Source organism: Melanerpes formicivorus, unplaced genomic scaffold (genome assembly GCF_026170545.1).
Source record: "Melanerpes formicivorus ecotype bairdi unplaced genomic scaffold, bMelFor1.0.p_v2 SCAF_61, whole genome shotgun sequence".
Classification (NCBI taxonomy): domain Eukaryota; kingdom Metazoa; phylum Chordata; class Aves; order Piciformes; family Picidae; genus Melanerpes; species Melanerpes formicivorus.
This window is the reverse complement of record NW_027142413.1, coordinates 1017966-1031209: the sequence shown is the minus strand read 5'-3', so window position 1 is coordinate 1031209 and position 13244 is coordinate 1017966. Positions and strand designations below refer to the sequence as shown.

General features: G+C 39.7%; 1 protein-coding gene across 1 annotated transcript in view; it reads right to left on the bottom strand.

Moving 5' to 3' along the window:
- Positions 1 to 13244, bottom strand: part of MYO10 (myosin X) — a 172692-nt gene that overhangs the window by 9349 nt on the left and 150099 nt on the right. Inside the window, exons 29-37 of the mRNA XM_068161975.1 lie at positions 11808 to 11901; positions 11069 to 11124; positions 8251 to 8393; positions 7649 to 7843; positions 6021 to 6178; positions 4613 to 4736; positions 2905 to 3202; positions 799 to 1006; positions 86 to 222 (exon numbers count right to left, since the gene is read on the bottom strand). Of these exons, the coding sequence (XP_068018076.1) occupies positions 86 to 222; positions 799 to 1006; positions 2905 to 3202; positions 4613 to 4736; positions 6021 to 6178; positions 7649 to 7843; positions 8251 to 8393; positions 11069 to 11124; positions 11808 to 11901 (1413 nt within the window). The remainder of the gene's footprint in view (positions 1 to 85; positions 223 to 798; positions 1007 to 2904; positions 3203 to 4612; positions 4737 to 6020; positions 6179 to 7648; positions 7844 to 8250; positions 8394 to 11068; positions 11125 to 11807; positions 11902 to 13244) is intronic.

Sequence of the window (13244 nt, the reverse complement as noted above, 5' to 3'; positions counted from 1 at the left end):
AAAGAGAAAATTCAGCATTATTGACAATGAAAATGTATTTAATTGCTACTCATTTAGAGTGGTGAGAGAGAAGAGGTACGCTTACTTTTCAAACTTTGCCAAGACATCAGCCACAATGGTTCTGCTTTCAATTGCTTTATCAGTAGTTCCATTGTATTCAAACAAAGCAAACATATTTCTGCTGTCCTCCATGGCCAAGCCACGAATTAACTTTTCAACCACCTAATGAAAAAGATCAAATGAAAAAAACATAGCATGGAAAAGCTTACACCACAGAGTAAGAAAAATAATTAGAAGCCATTAAGAGCCAGGTTTTACATTAAGCTAAAAATGTTACTGAAGTCCTCAGCAACAGCATTAACTGTTCTCAATTCCAATTTAATATTTTACTAACTAACATTGATTCTTTCTGAATATGTATGTGCTATTATCTGGACAGATACAACCCCTGCATTTCACCAACCCAGCAAGAGTCTTCCAGTTTTAAGAAGTAACTTAATTGTCATACACACCAATATCTGCTAAAGTTATTTCAATAACATCTCTACTGAACTGCTTATTTTTTCCTGTAAGAAGAAACTGTAGCTGAGTAATCCCCTGTGGAACAAAAGTGTTTTTTGTAGGAGGGATATCTTCAGAACATGGTACAGAGGTTGAAGGACAGTTCTATAAGCCTCCCCTTCCCTGAAAGGAGAGATATCCGTGTGCTTCCAAAGTTTAATGCTACTACTATCTGAAACCGGCATGTAAAGACACGCACTGATTTTGTGCCAAAGACATATTGTCACCACTTCTCACCTCTCCAGCTGTAGTGTGCGAGTTGATTGTAATCTTACAGGAGCCCCCACCATGGCAATAAACTGTGGAAGTCATTTCCTGCCTGTCAATCAGAGCTTCTATTTCATCCCGTGATGGCACAAACTCTCTGCATTTGGTTTTCTTCAGAGATTCATAAGTAAAAAGTGCATATTTCTCCATTTCGGTTCCTGGAAACTGGTCGCGAACCCTGTGAGATAAATACTACTGCTTTAAGCTGCCAGACAAGCTCAAAGGTTTATCAATCATTGTGATTTCCTGTGAGATAACTTAACATAATAATTTTGATCTACGAACCCAGGAGAAAGAAAAAATTCAACTAGTGTTACAGCATTAACTGCAGGAATCTTGTAATGAGTCAAATTTGACAGCAAAGTAACTATGAAAATCTTCTTGTAATCAACTCTCCTTTTTGTCAGTAACAGCTTTTGAATGAAGACCAAACTGCACTAAGGTACTACAGAAAAAAAACCCCAGCAGTAAAACCTAGTATCATAGTATCATTCAGGGTTGGAAGGGACCACAAGGATCATCTAGTTCCAACCCCCCTGCCATGGGCAGGGACACCCCACACTAGATCAGGCTGGACAGAGCCTCATCCAGCCTGGGCTTAAACACCTCCAGGGACGGGGCCTCGACCACCTCCCTGGACAACCCATTCCAGGGTTTCACCACTCTCATGGTGAAGAACCTCCTCCTCACATCTAGCCTGAATCTCCCCACCTCCAGCTTCATTCCATTCCCCCTAGTCCTGTCACTACCTGATATATTTATATTTATATTGATATTTGACTGTTCAGTTTTGTGGTAGTGTCACTTAGGATACTTGATTTTTGTTCCTGATTTTCTTAAAGGCCTTACTGTTCATCAGCTAGTATTACTATTCATTTTAATTAACTCAACACTTAATTATCAGAAAGATTTCAGTTCAGAGTGTTTCTATAATACTTGCAGTGATTAAGTCTCAGCTACTAAGGTTTAATTTCTGTGAAAAAGTACAGTGACTAATCATCTACAAAGTGTAAAAGATTACAGAAACGTTGTGAGATGATTATGTGTCTGCACTATTGAAAGCAACCTGCAAATGTTGTATCAGCTGCAATTGTTTTAAGTAGGAGGCCAGTTTTTGAGCTGAATTAAACTGAGAAAGTGAATCAGTGCTGGCATTTTTCATTTTATATAAAGTGATTGATGTCTTTCACACATCTGGCTTTGGTTGAAAGGTGTCTCTTCAATACAAGCATTGTAGAAGTATTTTTAAAATAATGAGATTTAGCACAGTAAGGGACAAAGTCCAGGCTGTTGCTCAAGTACAGTCAAGACAAATTATTGAGAAGTTTGCTGTTGCTGGACTAACTTTCCTAATGACACAACCTGCATTCTGCCTCACCACAGCAAGAGGACCTCCACATTCCAGTTAAATGCCGATGCCCACAATGATTTATTATTTTTCAAATGGCCCCTGAGATCTTAAAATTAGATTAGCAAACAGAAATGTTTATCTCAAATACATCTTCAAATATGATAATGTTCTTTTATGTGCATGATGCATACCTAAGGTAAGCAGGACAAAGAATTTTTAACAGGTTGACCTGGACAGCTGAGGATGGGACCTGTGTGTGTGGGATGCAAGTCACTGAAGCAAGTTCATACAATTACAGAAACCCCCCCTTTTATCAACACTAACAAATTATGTATTTGGTGTCATGGGATTTTGCTTGATTCTTCAAATGAGAATAATTCTACTTAAATCTAGATCAGCTCTGATTTCAGTATTCCTAAGGTTGGAAGAGACCTCAAAGATCATCGAGTCCAACCTGTCACCACAGACCTCTTGACTAGAGTAGGGAGGACACTACTGCCCACTGCAGGCTTGAACTCATGACCTTCCCATTAAGGGTCTGCTGCACTACCAACTGAGCCAATTGTTCCTTCACACAACCTTTTCCTACAACACTGTCTTTTTAGATTTGTTGTTTGGTATAAGCAGCCCCGTAAGTCTCACTTCAAGGTGTCTGAACACTGTTACAAGTTGTAGTGAAGAAAACAGTAAAGAAACTTCTTTCTTTATTAGTCAAAACTTCTCACCTTTTGAGATGGAACTTGAGATATTTGAGGATGCTGCGGCTTGGGAGAAATGTGCAACTCATGCAGGTGAGTATTTGCCAGCTGTACAGGTTCCCCACGCTCCCAGGGTTAGGCACTTTATTGGTCTGTTTGATGAGCTGACAGTAGAGCTCATCTCGTAGAGGTCGTAAATCATGTCCTGTCTGGAGGATACCTTGGATTATAGGGATGGGATCAGACATAGATTCCAGCTGCTGTAAAGAATTAAATATCTTGATGGCTTCATCCTGCAGAGTTGTGTAGCCTTTGTCTTTCAGCACTACAAAAGGAAAATAGGGAGGAAGGTGCTTAGACTGAGATATGAGAGAGAAGGCAGGCAGGTTTAATGTAGAAATTGCTTAATGCTATTCTGTGACTCTTATGCAGGATATTAGAATGGATCTTTTCAGTGTCAAATGTAGGATGCAAACTCCTTTTATGAGCTATTTTGCTATTGGAATTTAATGGTCAGATGGTAAGTGAGGTAAAGCACGAGTACCTTATGAAAAGTTCCAAAGATACATGGCATCATTTGTCTACAACAGCAGCATTTCAATTAAACCCAAATAATACTACCAAACTAAATCATTGCCATGACACCTCAAATTGCTTTTTCAGTGCTGGAAAAGGTGGTGATTGTTTTTGTACTACAGGTTCTTCAACACAGGCTAACAACTTTTACAGTCTATTTAAAAGAACCATGCAGTTCTCGTGTTCAAAGAGATGGAAGAGACTGCTCTGATGGCAGTCAGCTAAGCCTACTAACCATCAAAGCATTAAACTGTACAGACATATGTTATGAAGTTTCTAACCTGACATTATACTATTACAGAAAATAACTAGAGCTCAACTGCAAGTCAAGGCAGTAAATGAACAGGAGTCCATCTGTAGAGCTACATCTACTATGGGAAGATTTTGGCAAGACTTCTGCTTCAGAAGGAGCTAGCTGCTCCTCTCCATGGGTAATAGACAGCAACCAATTTGCACTCCTGCATGGGACAACCAGCTCAAGGGCCAAGAGGATCAGAACTGTGCTTGCCACTGTATAGAAGGAGTAGCAAGAGAAGGGAAAGGTTTCTCCTAGGATTTGATCTCTTTGTCATTTCACTTGAGTGAACCATTCATTCAAAACAGACTTCTAAGTGAGTGAGTAAACCAAGGATATTAAAAGACATTATTACAGATGTTTCAGGAGTAAATGAAACATTACTTTTTAAAATCATACCCACTCAAATGTTGTTTCCCATAAATAATGACTTTTACCACAACTGATGAAACTTGTTACCTGGAAGTTGTGGCTGCTGCATCTCCCCACATGGCATAGGACACAATAGTGATTTGAAAAGAGTATGATTTAATGAGATGGAATCAATTTGGTTTAGTTGCTTATTTCAGTGCTTATTTTCAAACTAATCATCTTAGTTTTGTTGCTGAGGGTAACAAGCTTACGTTACAGCAGCAATGGCAGCCTTCCCTTCTGTAAAACACATTCAGGAGCACCACAAGCCTACGGCCCTATGCTGGACAAATTGCTATTCTCTAATTCTAGAAGAGAACAGAGAAACCTACCTATTTGTATTATAAACATATATTTTGCCTACTGTTACTCCACTATGGCTCATTGACTAAAAAGTCCCATCTTCTGGTTTAGTCTTCCATATGGAATCTTTTCTGTGACTGAAAAACTTACAGTTTAGATTGATGTCTCCATATGGCAGTGGTAGCAATGGCGAGTGCAACGGATGGTGAGTGTAACGGAGAATAGGGTTTCTCTTATAAATCTGTTCAACCACATCAGTATTCAGGCAGTTTTCCTGTTGGAGTAAGAAAAAAGCAGGATTTAGGGAGCAGCATTAACAATAATGTAATGCTTTTTGCCTTTAGGTAGCCTGTGAAAGCATTAGTCATCTTTGTTACCAAAACTAATTGGTGCTAAATCCAGTTCTGGGTACTGTGGCTACTGTGGCGCAGTGCCGGCTACAAATGGTCAGGATCTATTTGCTGACCTCAGGCCTTGCATAAACTTACTTTATCTGTGCAGTAAAAACCAAAACACAGCAGAGCTGCAGGAGACAAAAATGAAGTTAAAATGAAGTTTCATGCATTTTTTTGAAGTGTGTTTTCATTTCATTCTCATTTTTACTCTGCTATGTCAGAGCTGGAACTAAAACATCTGTATTTAAATTTTATTTCAAAATATTTCTCCAGCACAACTCATTGGCCTTTCCAGTTAGAATTTACAGGAGCTATCATAACAAAATAGTCAAAAAAACCCTACTGCTGTATCCTGATGCACCCGCTCTGATATGTAACTACTGTTCTTTCTTAAACCAAGAGTGACAGAAGTGTGACCACCGTATTCTATCATTCCTGAATTTCCACGTGTGTCTACTGCTCTGAAGAACAGTGTTCAGAGTCTTAAAATTTAGGACTCCATATTTTTTCTCCATGAAAGAAGAGGTGGCACTCCTTTAAGGGAAAATGTTAGTAGCAGTTCCCCTATCTTGCCTACATTTTTTGGTCTTTTCAAGGAATCATCGTTGTCTCTTCTGAAAGCACACTAGCAAAAACCTCCAGAAAGACATTCTCTGGCCCTGCATGCAATGTCCCAAAAAGAACCATAAAGCAGTAATCATTATTAGAATATGTCTCTCATCATGCAAAGACCATGCTATCATAGAACAAGAAAAGAACCATAAAGAAAAAAAAACAATACCACAAGGACTTCCTAGCACATCCTGGTGCGCTGCTTGCTGTGAACACTGCTAAACAGGTCCTAAACAGGTCTTCTAACTCATGAACCTGCACACTGTACTCTACTGCCAGGTATAACAATGTCTCTCAAGTTACACAAACCAGTGAAAAAAAATTATCCCTTGTTCCCTCCAAGCTGCACTTCATACTTTACTCATAAAAGAGCTTAACAAAGAAATTCCTTTATCAGGTCAGTGAAGACATTCAGGTTCCACAGTTTCAGTTCATGTCACTGTGTGATTAAAACTTCATTTTCTGCTTTATTACCCAATATGGCAAAGCCAACATGAAAAAAAAGTAAGCAACCATTCCTTCCCATACCACACTTTCCCCTTTGTGCTTACCTTAATATCCTGAATAAGTTGCTGGGTTGGAGTATCAATGGGTGCTTTTGTGTCAATCACGTTCTGGATGGCGCTTGACCAGCGGGTCGCCTCATTAAGCAATTTTGTATAGAGCCGGTAACAATGCTTGCGTCCATATACAGTTACATTCCAGTAACCTAGCACAACAGTAAGAATTACTAATCATAGAAACTTTATCTGAACTCAACTTGTTATCTCAACTTGTATCTGAAAACAGCTGTAGCCCTCTCAGGCTCAGTGCTGCATTGTGGATCACGCTCGTAGCTCTTCATAATCTAAGAAGTTGTCCTACAGTATCTGAAGGGGGCCTACAAGAAGGCTGGGGAAGGACTTCTCAGGATCTCAGGTAGTGATAGGACTAGGGGGAATGGAATGAAGCTGGAGGTGGGGAGATTCAGGCTAGATGTGAGGAGGAAGCTCTTCACCATGAGAGTGGTGAAGCCCTGGAATGGGTTGTCCAGGGAGGTGGTCAAGGCCCCATCCCTGGAGGTGTTTCAGACCAGGCTGGATGAGGCTCTGGGCAGCCTGATCTAGTGTGAGGTGTCCCTGCCCATGGCAGGGGGGTTGGAACTAGATGATCCTTGTGGTCCCTTCCAACCCTGAATGATACTATGATACTATGAAGTAATTAAGTATCTTAATACAGATCCCATAGTATCTCTCCTTTAAGAAAGTCTTGGAGTAATCTCATAGTAAACCAATCATGCAGCCTCTCCTTTTATCCAGTAATCATGGTGAAAGTGACCATAAGACAACACTATGGAATACTGTTCGCTACTTCTAGTTTGTGGTCCCTACTTCTCCAGTCCTGTGTGTAAGAGGAAGATCTGAGACACTCTGGCTTTGTATGTGAGAATCTTGCATTGTCTGTGACAAATGTACAAACAGGTATAAAGCATGAACTACATCCTCTGTTAAAAAGTAATTAATTTCAGACCAATAAAGTGGCAAATATGATAGGAAGAGTATTTCTGTTCGAACTCTCTCTCTGCATCATGGTATAGTCTTTTTATGAAACAGATCCAATTAAAGAAAATCTTTTTCATCTTTCACAAATGACAGCCTCTTTGGAGTGTCAGTGAGCTCAATGAAATTATATAGGACTGTCAACAACTTGATTCTCATTTGCAAACAGCCACTTCTGTGTTGAAAAATAGTTTTGAAAATGCATAGGGGAGCTGACTCAGGTGTAGTATGTAGGTTAGGACAAACTGGGCTATTAATCTTCATCTCCCTATAGCTGCTCCACCAGTGTGAGTTCTCGCAGTTCCTCAGTACATGATATAATGTATGAGAATGCTGCCCATATGTCTTTCTCCAGGTCTTTGATGTGTAAGCACAAGAGTTCACACCAACTCAGCAGCAGTTTTCAGTCTGTAATAACTTGAATGCTGATCACAACAAATTTTACTCCTGTACACATTATGACTTCTGTTTTCCCTCAAGTAATTCCCTGCAAAATTCCTCAGTGACTTAAGAAGTTAATTTGTTTATCATACTGCAAATATAATAATCCATTTAAAATACACTTAGGCTTTTGTTTTGCATTACTAGGTAGTAGGACAGAAGGCAACTGGAAGTGTATTTGAACAAGAGTAAAAAATTACCTGTCTCTTTGAAGATTTTTTCATCAGGTGGGACCACTGAGCAGAGGCTGTTCAGGACCAGTGTACCCAATTTCAAAGCGTTTTTCTCCGAACTCTTGTAGTAGTCCAGTGAGTTGTGTGTCAAAACAAACCAACGCTTCTTTAGTTTTAATGTAGACATCTTTGGGTTGTTCTTTACTTCCTTGTGTAGCCATCCTGTTACAGACACAATGTGAATCGCAGGGGTTTTATTTTTAACAGAGTTGGACAAAATTGTTGCCAAAAGTCAGTTGGGTACTGTCATCAACAACAAAAATATAGTGTGAGTTGTTTAGCCCACATACTAAACAACTTTGAGTTGTTGAGAAATGATGAAGATGGAATAAAATTAGTATGAAAAGTTTTAAACTTTTGAGCCTACCTTCAAAAATTCACAAAATTTACAAAATCACTTTAGCCATAATTACGTTATTTTCTTAATGGCACAGCAGAAGCATAACTTCAGCTGTACAAAGATGAAGTTCCACCATGCTGGCCTAATACCCAGATTGTATTGCGGGAACAATCTCTCTGAAGCCTAATGGATGATATTTACTTTTCTTACTGCCCCACTTAATTCTTACCCCGCACAATGAATTCTTGTCCCTCCACTCTGGTGTCCCCCTTTGACCTTTGGAGCAATGTTATCCAGTGATGCATCTCTTCAGGAGTGTCAGCATTACAGTGAAGAACACGATTAGCAGTAATGATCACAAATGAATTGGGCCTATGAAAATAAATCAAGATTGAAAAAGCCTTTACAATCAATATATCTACTGTTTACCTCGCTCACCAGAACCATAAACACCGTCCATTGTTTGCAGTTTCTATTCAAATACTGTCCACCTCTAAAGCACTTGTTTAATCACCACTAAACCCCAAAAGAATGAAGCATTTGAAAAGTCTCAGTTAGATTGGATTCACACCAAAGTGCTGGGGCTCTCAATGGTGGGAAAGTTTACATTAAATTGCAACCTTTCCTATCTCAAAATAAATCTGTGGTGAGAAAACCCTCCAATTCTTAATCAGCTCTGGATGTGAATCAGACCTCTATTTCAGGGTCTGATCTATTTAGAGTGTCTGCTTCAGTAGCTACATTAGCTAAAACCAACTACATTTTACAAAGGTCTGCAGTGAAGCAGCATGTGAACACAGATTCTTTTATTTTTAATGCAGTGCATTAAATTCACAGAGAGTGCAATCTATTTTTAATGAGAGTCTGGCTTTTACCCAATCCTACATGCAGATTCACTGAAGCATGAAGAACTAGCTCATGTGAACTGTGCTGATGGCTCTCTGGATTAGAGATGCAGGTTCTTCAGCTTACAAATGCTTGCTTTAACCCTTTACCATTGATTTTTTTTTCATCCTGGAGCACACACAGATTTTAAGAACTGTATCAGGTTTAGAAAACGGGAATGATGCAATCTGGGCCACCTAGTACACAGAAAACTCTGTGAATAGAGGTTACAGGAAATGAAGCAACATGAGAAGTAAGTTATTTTAAAAGTTATCTACAACTAGTGTTGATAAGTGCCATGGAAGAGGGTAAAGAAGTGATGAAATGCAATGTTTTGGTCTCCCTCCCTGTTGTACTGAAGTGCTACATTATTCAGGAAGAATGGTGGGTAAGGAAACATGTAGGCATGTAACCTGAAGAATTTTGTGGACCATGTTTGAAAATCTGTGAAGCTCCAGAAGGCAAGCAGACACATGAACCTGGATAGTGGGATGTACACAATAGAAGTACAGATGAGCTGTAGCAAGACAAGCAAAAAAGGATAGGCAAACTGAGCTACTGAACAGGAGGTTATCGTCAACAGTAGCCAACCTTCCAGGCTCCCCTCTTCTCCTCCTCAGTTTAAGGAAATGATGGAAGCTCCATTCTTGGCATTCTTTCTAAAAACAGATTAAAGGGGCTCTCTGCTCAGCTTCTCTCTTCTGAGCTTGCAACACTGGGTTCATATGTGTCAAGAGAAAATAATGTATTGCCTGTATTAGTCAAATTGGTTCCCTAATTGAAAAACCATCACTGATGTAGGCTTAGAGAAGTAAATTATAAATTACAAGAAAAAAATGTGAAAAATGCTTACCAGAAGAATGCCTTTCTAATTTAAAAACTTGAAAGCTATGCATATTTGTGTTGCTTGGTTTATGAAGCCTAGGCTAATAATCACTGTTACTTGTAGTATCCATGTCTTGTAGACCAAGGATAAACCAGTAACTTATATCCAGCTGTTCCACACATACGCAATGAAGAGACTGGAATGAAGTTTTATAGAACAGATAATACCTCAGAGAGAGTAACCTTATAGCCAGAGTCATAGACTTAACCCAGATTGGTTTTTATCCACCAAAACATACTACTTTTTGTGTGGTTTAGATTCAGTGAAATCCACTCTGCAATGGTCACCTTCATAATTTTGACATTTTTTCTCTTGTGATTCAAAAGGGCTACTTCCAGACTTGAGGAATAACAAAGTGCTAATTACAGAATACAGAATTAACCAGGTTGGAAAAGATCATCGAGTCCAACCTATCACCCAACACCATCTAATCAACTCAATCATGGCACTAAATGCCTCATCCAGTCTCTTTTTAAACACTTCCAGTGGTAGTGACTCCACCACCTCCCTGGGCAGCCCTTTCCAATGGCAAATCACTCTTTATGTGAAGAACTTCTTCCTAACATCCAGCCTAGACATCCCCTGTCACAGCTTGAGACTGTGTCCTCTTGTTCTGTCACACGTTGTCTGGGAGAAGAGACCAACCCCCACCTGGCTACAACATCCCTTCAGGTAGTTGTAGATGGCAATAAGGTCTCCCCTGAGCCTCTTCTTCTCCAGGCTAAGCAAGCCCAGCTCTCTCAGCCTCTCCTCTTCCTTCAAGAATTAAGAATACCCTGACAGGTTTGTAGTGGTTTTGGGTTTGGTTTTGGGGTTTTGTTTGGTTGGTTTGGTTTTATGCTGCATTTTAGGTCTGGGAAATAATTCTCACCCCCATAGAATATAACATTCTTGCATGAGAAGCTGAACAGAAAAATGTTCAAATTAATCTGTCTGCCAACTATATTGCTAAAAGCTCAAACCCAAGGTGCTTTTTATTGAGGAACATCACTTGTATAATTGAAAGAAATATTTTATCTTCTGGTTTTGAACCACTTTTGTAACTGAACAGTTCATACATGAAGCAGTGTCAGGGAAGTTAGTGAAGCCCCCATAAAAGCCACATTCCTATTCCATGTTTTAACATGCGGTGTTTAGTACTGTGAAAAGGCAGGCAATAGTGGGTCGCTTCAATGCATGGCTGACAAGTAGAATATAGAAACTAAACTGGATAGCACCCAATTTTGGCTAGAGAAAGGAGAAAAATAGAAAGTCACCGGGCATGGTTCTGACTTACCTGTCTGGATTGTCAGCAGCACAGACAGAATCAATTAGTCCTACATCAAGTGTACCCTATAAACAAAGATCCAAACAGAAAAGGGAGACACTTACTATTACATTACTCACAGACTCTGAAAGTCTTTCCTCAGAGACAGGTGAAAGCAGAAGCTTTGCAGATTTGGGCATCAGTTTCTTTTAACCATTAAAACTGACTTGGATAAACAGATCCAGTAAAAGATTAGCTAGGATGGAGGCAGCTCAAAATTTGCTCTTAACTTTTCTATGCCTCCAAACCTGCTTCAGTGTTTTACCTAAAAGTGCCATTGCGATATACACAGCATCCTCTCAGAACAAACTTCTGAAGCCATTGTTGATACTAGGTTCCAAATGTATCCCATCTATTCCTAGTGTACATTGTACAGAATGAGAAATGCAGGATCAGAGAAATCTCAAATTTACAACTCTTCAGTTTTTAATTTACTCATTAACTATATCTTTGGAACATTACAAATTCATGCATACACTGTGGTGTGATAGAGAACTGACCATAAAAAAGTAGTCCCAAAAGCAACGTAATGATGAGAAAGGAATTGAAACTCAAAACTCTCTTCTTGTATAGCTACAGGGTCAAGAACATGGAGCTTCTAGCCAGCATCACAGCTACCACCAGTTGTAACTCTCAAAAGCTGTGGCCACCACAATGCCACTGCTTTCTAAAGAGATGGCTTTAGAAAATCCTTCAGATTTAGACTTACCACAGCATTCTGTGGATTTGCTTGCTCATCGTGCATCTCTCGGATCTCTTGCTCTGTAGACGCATGGACTTGACTCAGTACACTAAACCACTGACTGTAGAGAGAAAGGCAGCAGCCTGAGTAAAATGTTGCTTCTGCACAAGCTTTCTGTTACCTTTGTTCTGCAGAGATCTAGCAGGTTCTGCAGGTTTTTAAAACTGCTTAAGACTCCCTTTGTCAACATGCATAAAAGCAGCAAAGCTGTGTGTCAGTTTAAATAATGCTGGGTATAAGCAAGCCCCTCTAGATCTCCCATCCAAGCCAGGCCATAACCCTTCTTCCTGAAGACAAACACCTCATACAAAAAGTGGCATCTCTGAAGAACTGGCAGTAAGCACACTGAACCATATGAATGCTTAGATAGTATTTATAACACATTCCAAACATTTCATCTGGAAAAAGAATAAATGACCAGCTGCACACAGTCTTTAATGGGAAACCCAACCTTCAGGTTATAAATTCTGCTGCACTGATGGCATGACTTGGTAGTAGTTTCTTACAATGATACTCCTGCAAAGGCCACCCAAGTCCACCAAATCATTTATAGAAGTACAATTGAGAGAGGAAAAATAATAAAATCCCCAAGTGTATACCTATACTTTTTTGCTCCCTATGTAGCATTGGAAAATCAAACTGCTGGAAGGACCAGCAAAGTTGAACCAGAGCCAGCTGGTGTCACTCCATTGGCCTTGTATATACCTACAACAGGGAAAGTGTCAGAGAAGTTTCCAGCACTTCAGCTCCTAAGTGCTGAGCAGCAATTGCAGAAAGATTTAATTCCAACCACACCTTCTGCTTCTGGAAAATCTCTACCTTCCTAGCACTTGTGTGCGATACAGCTCAACTGCTCTAAGCAATCCCATTGAAATCTGTGGGCAAAGCTTGGCCTGTTTGACAGGTTCCTGAATGCCATTCTCTGAGATAGGAATTTGCTATTCTAATGAAAACCTCCTGGGGCTAAGTTTTCAAAGGGCTCAAAAGCCCAGCCTTTAAAACAGACTCCTGACTTTCCTGCAGAGGCTCAGCTACCACCACGAGGTTGAGAGGAAAAAATGTGGAATTACTGTATTAAACATAAAACTATCATTTCTGCAGTTGCTTATAGTCACAGATTTTAAGCCTGGGACACTGCCTCCTTAACTGCAGCATCTAGAAGCCAACAGCTCCCCATAATGTAGACATATGGAAACCAAACTGCCAAAATAGCTTGAGAAAGCAGCTGTAGTGGTCAGACTACCACCACGGCCATATCTTCAATACTTGCTAACAGTCTATGCTTTCATTAGAAACAATACAAGACATGAAAATAAATGAACATTTAGAGTGTCTGACTATAAAGAAAATGAGAACATACTGATTTCTGGATCACTTAGGTCTTGAAACCAGGCTTCCTGCACA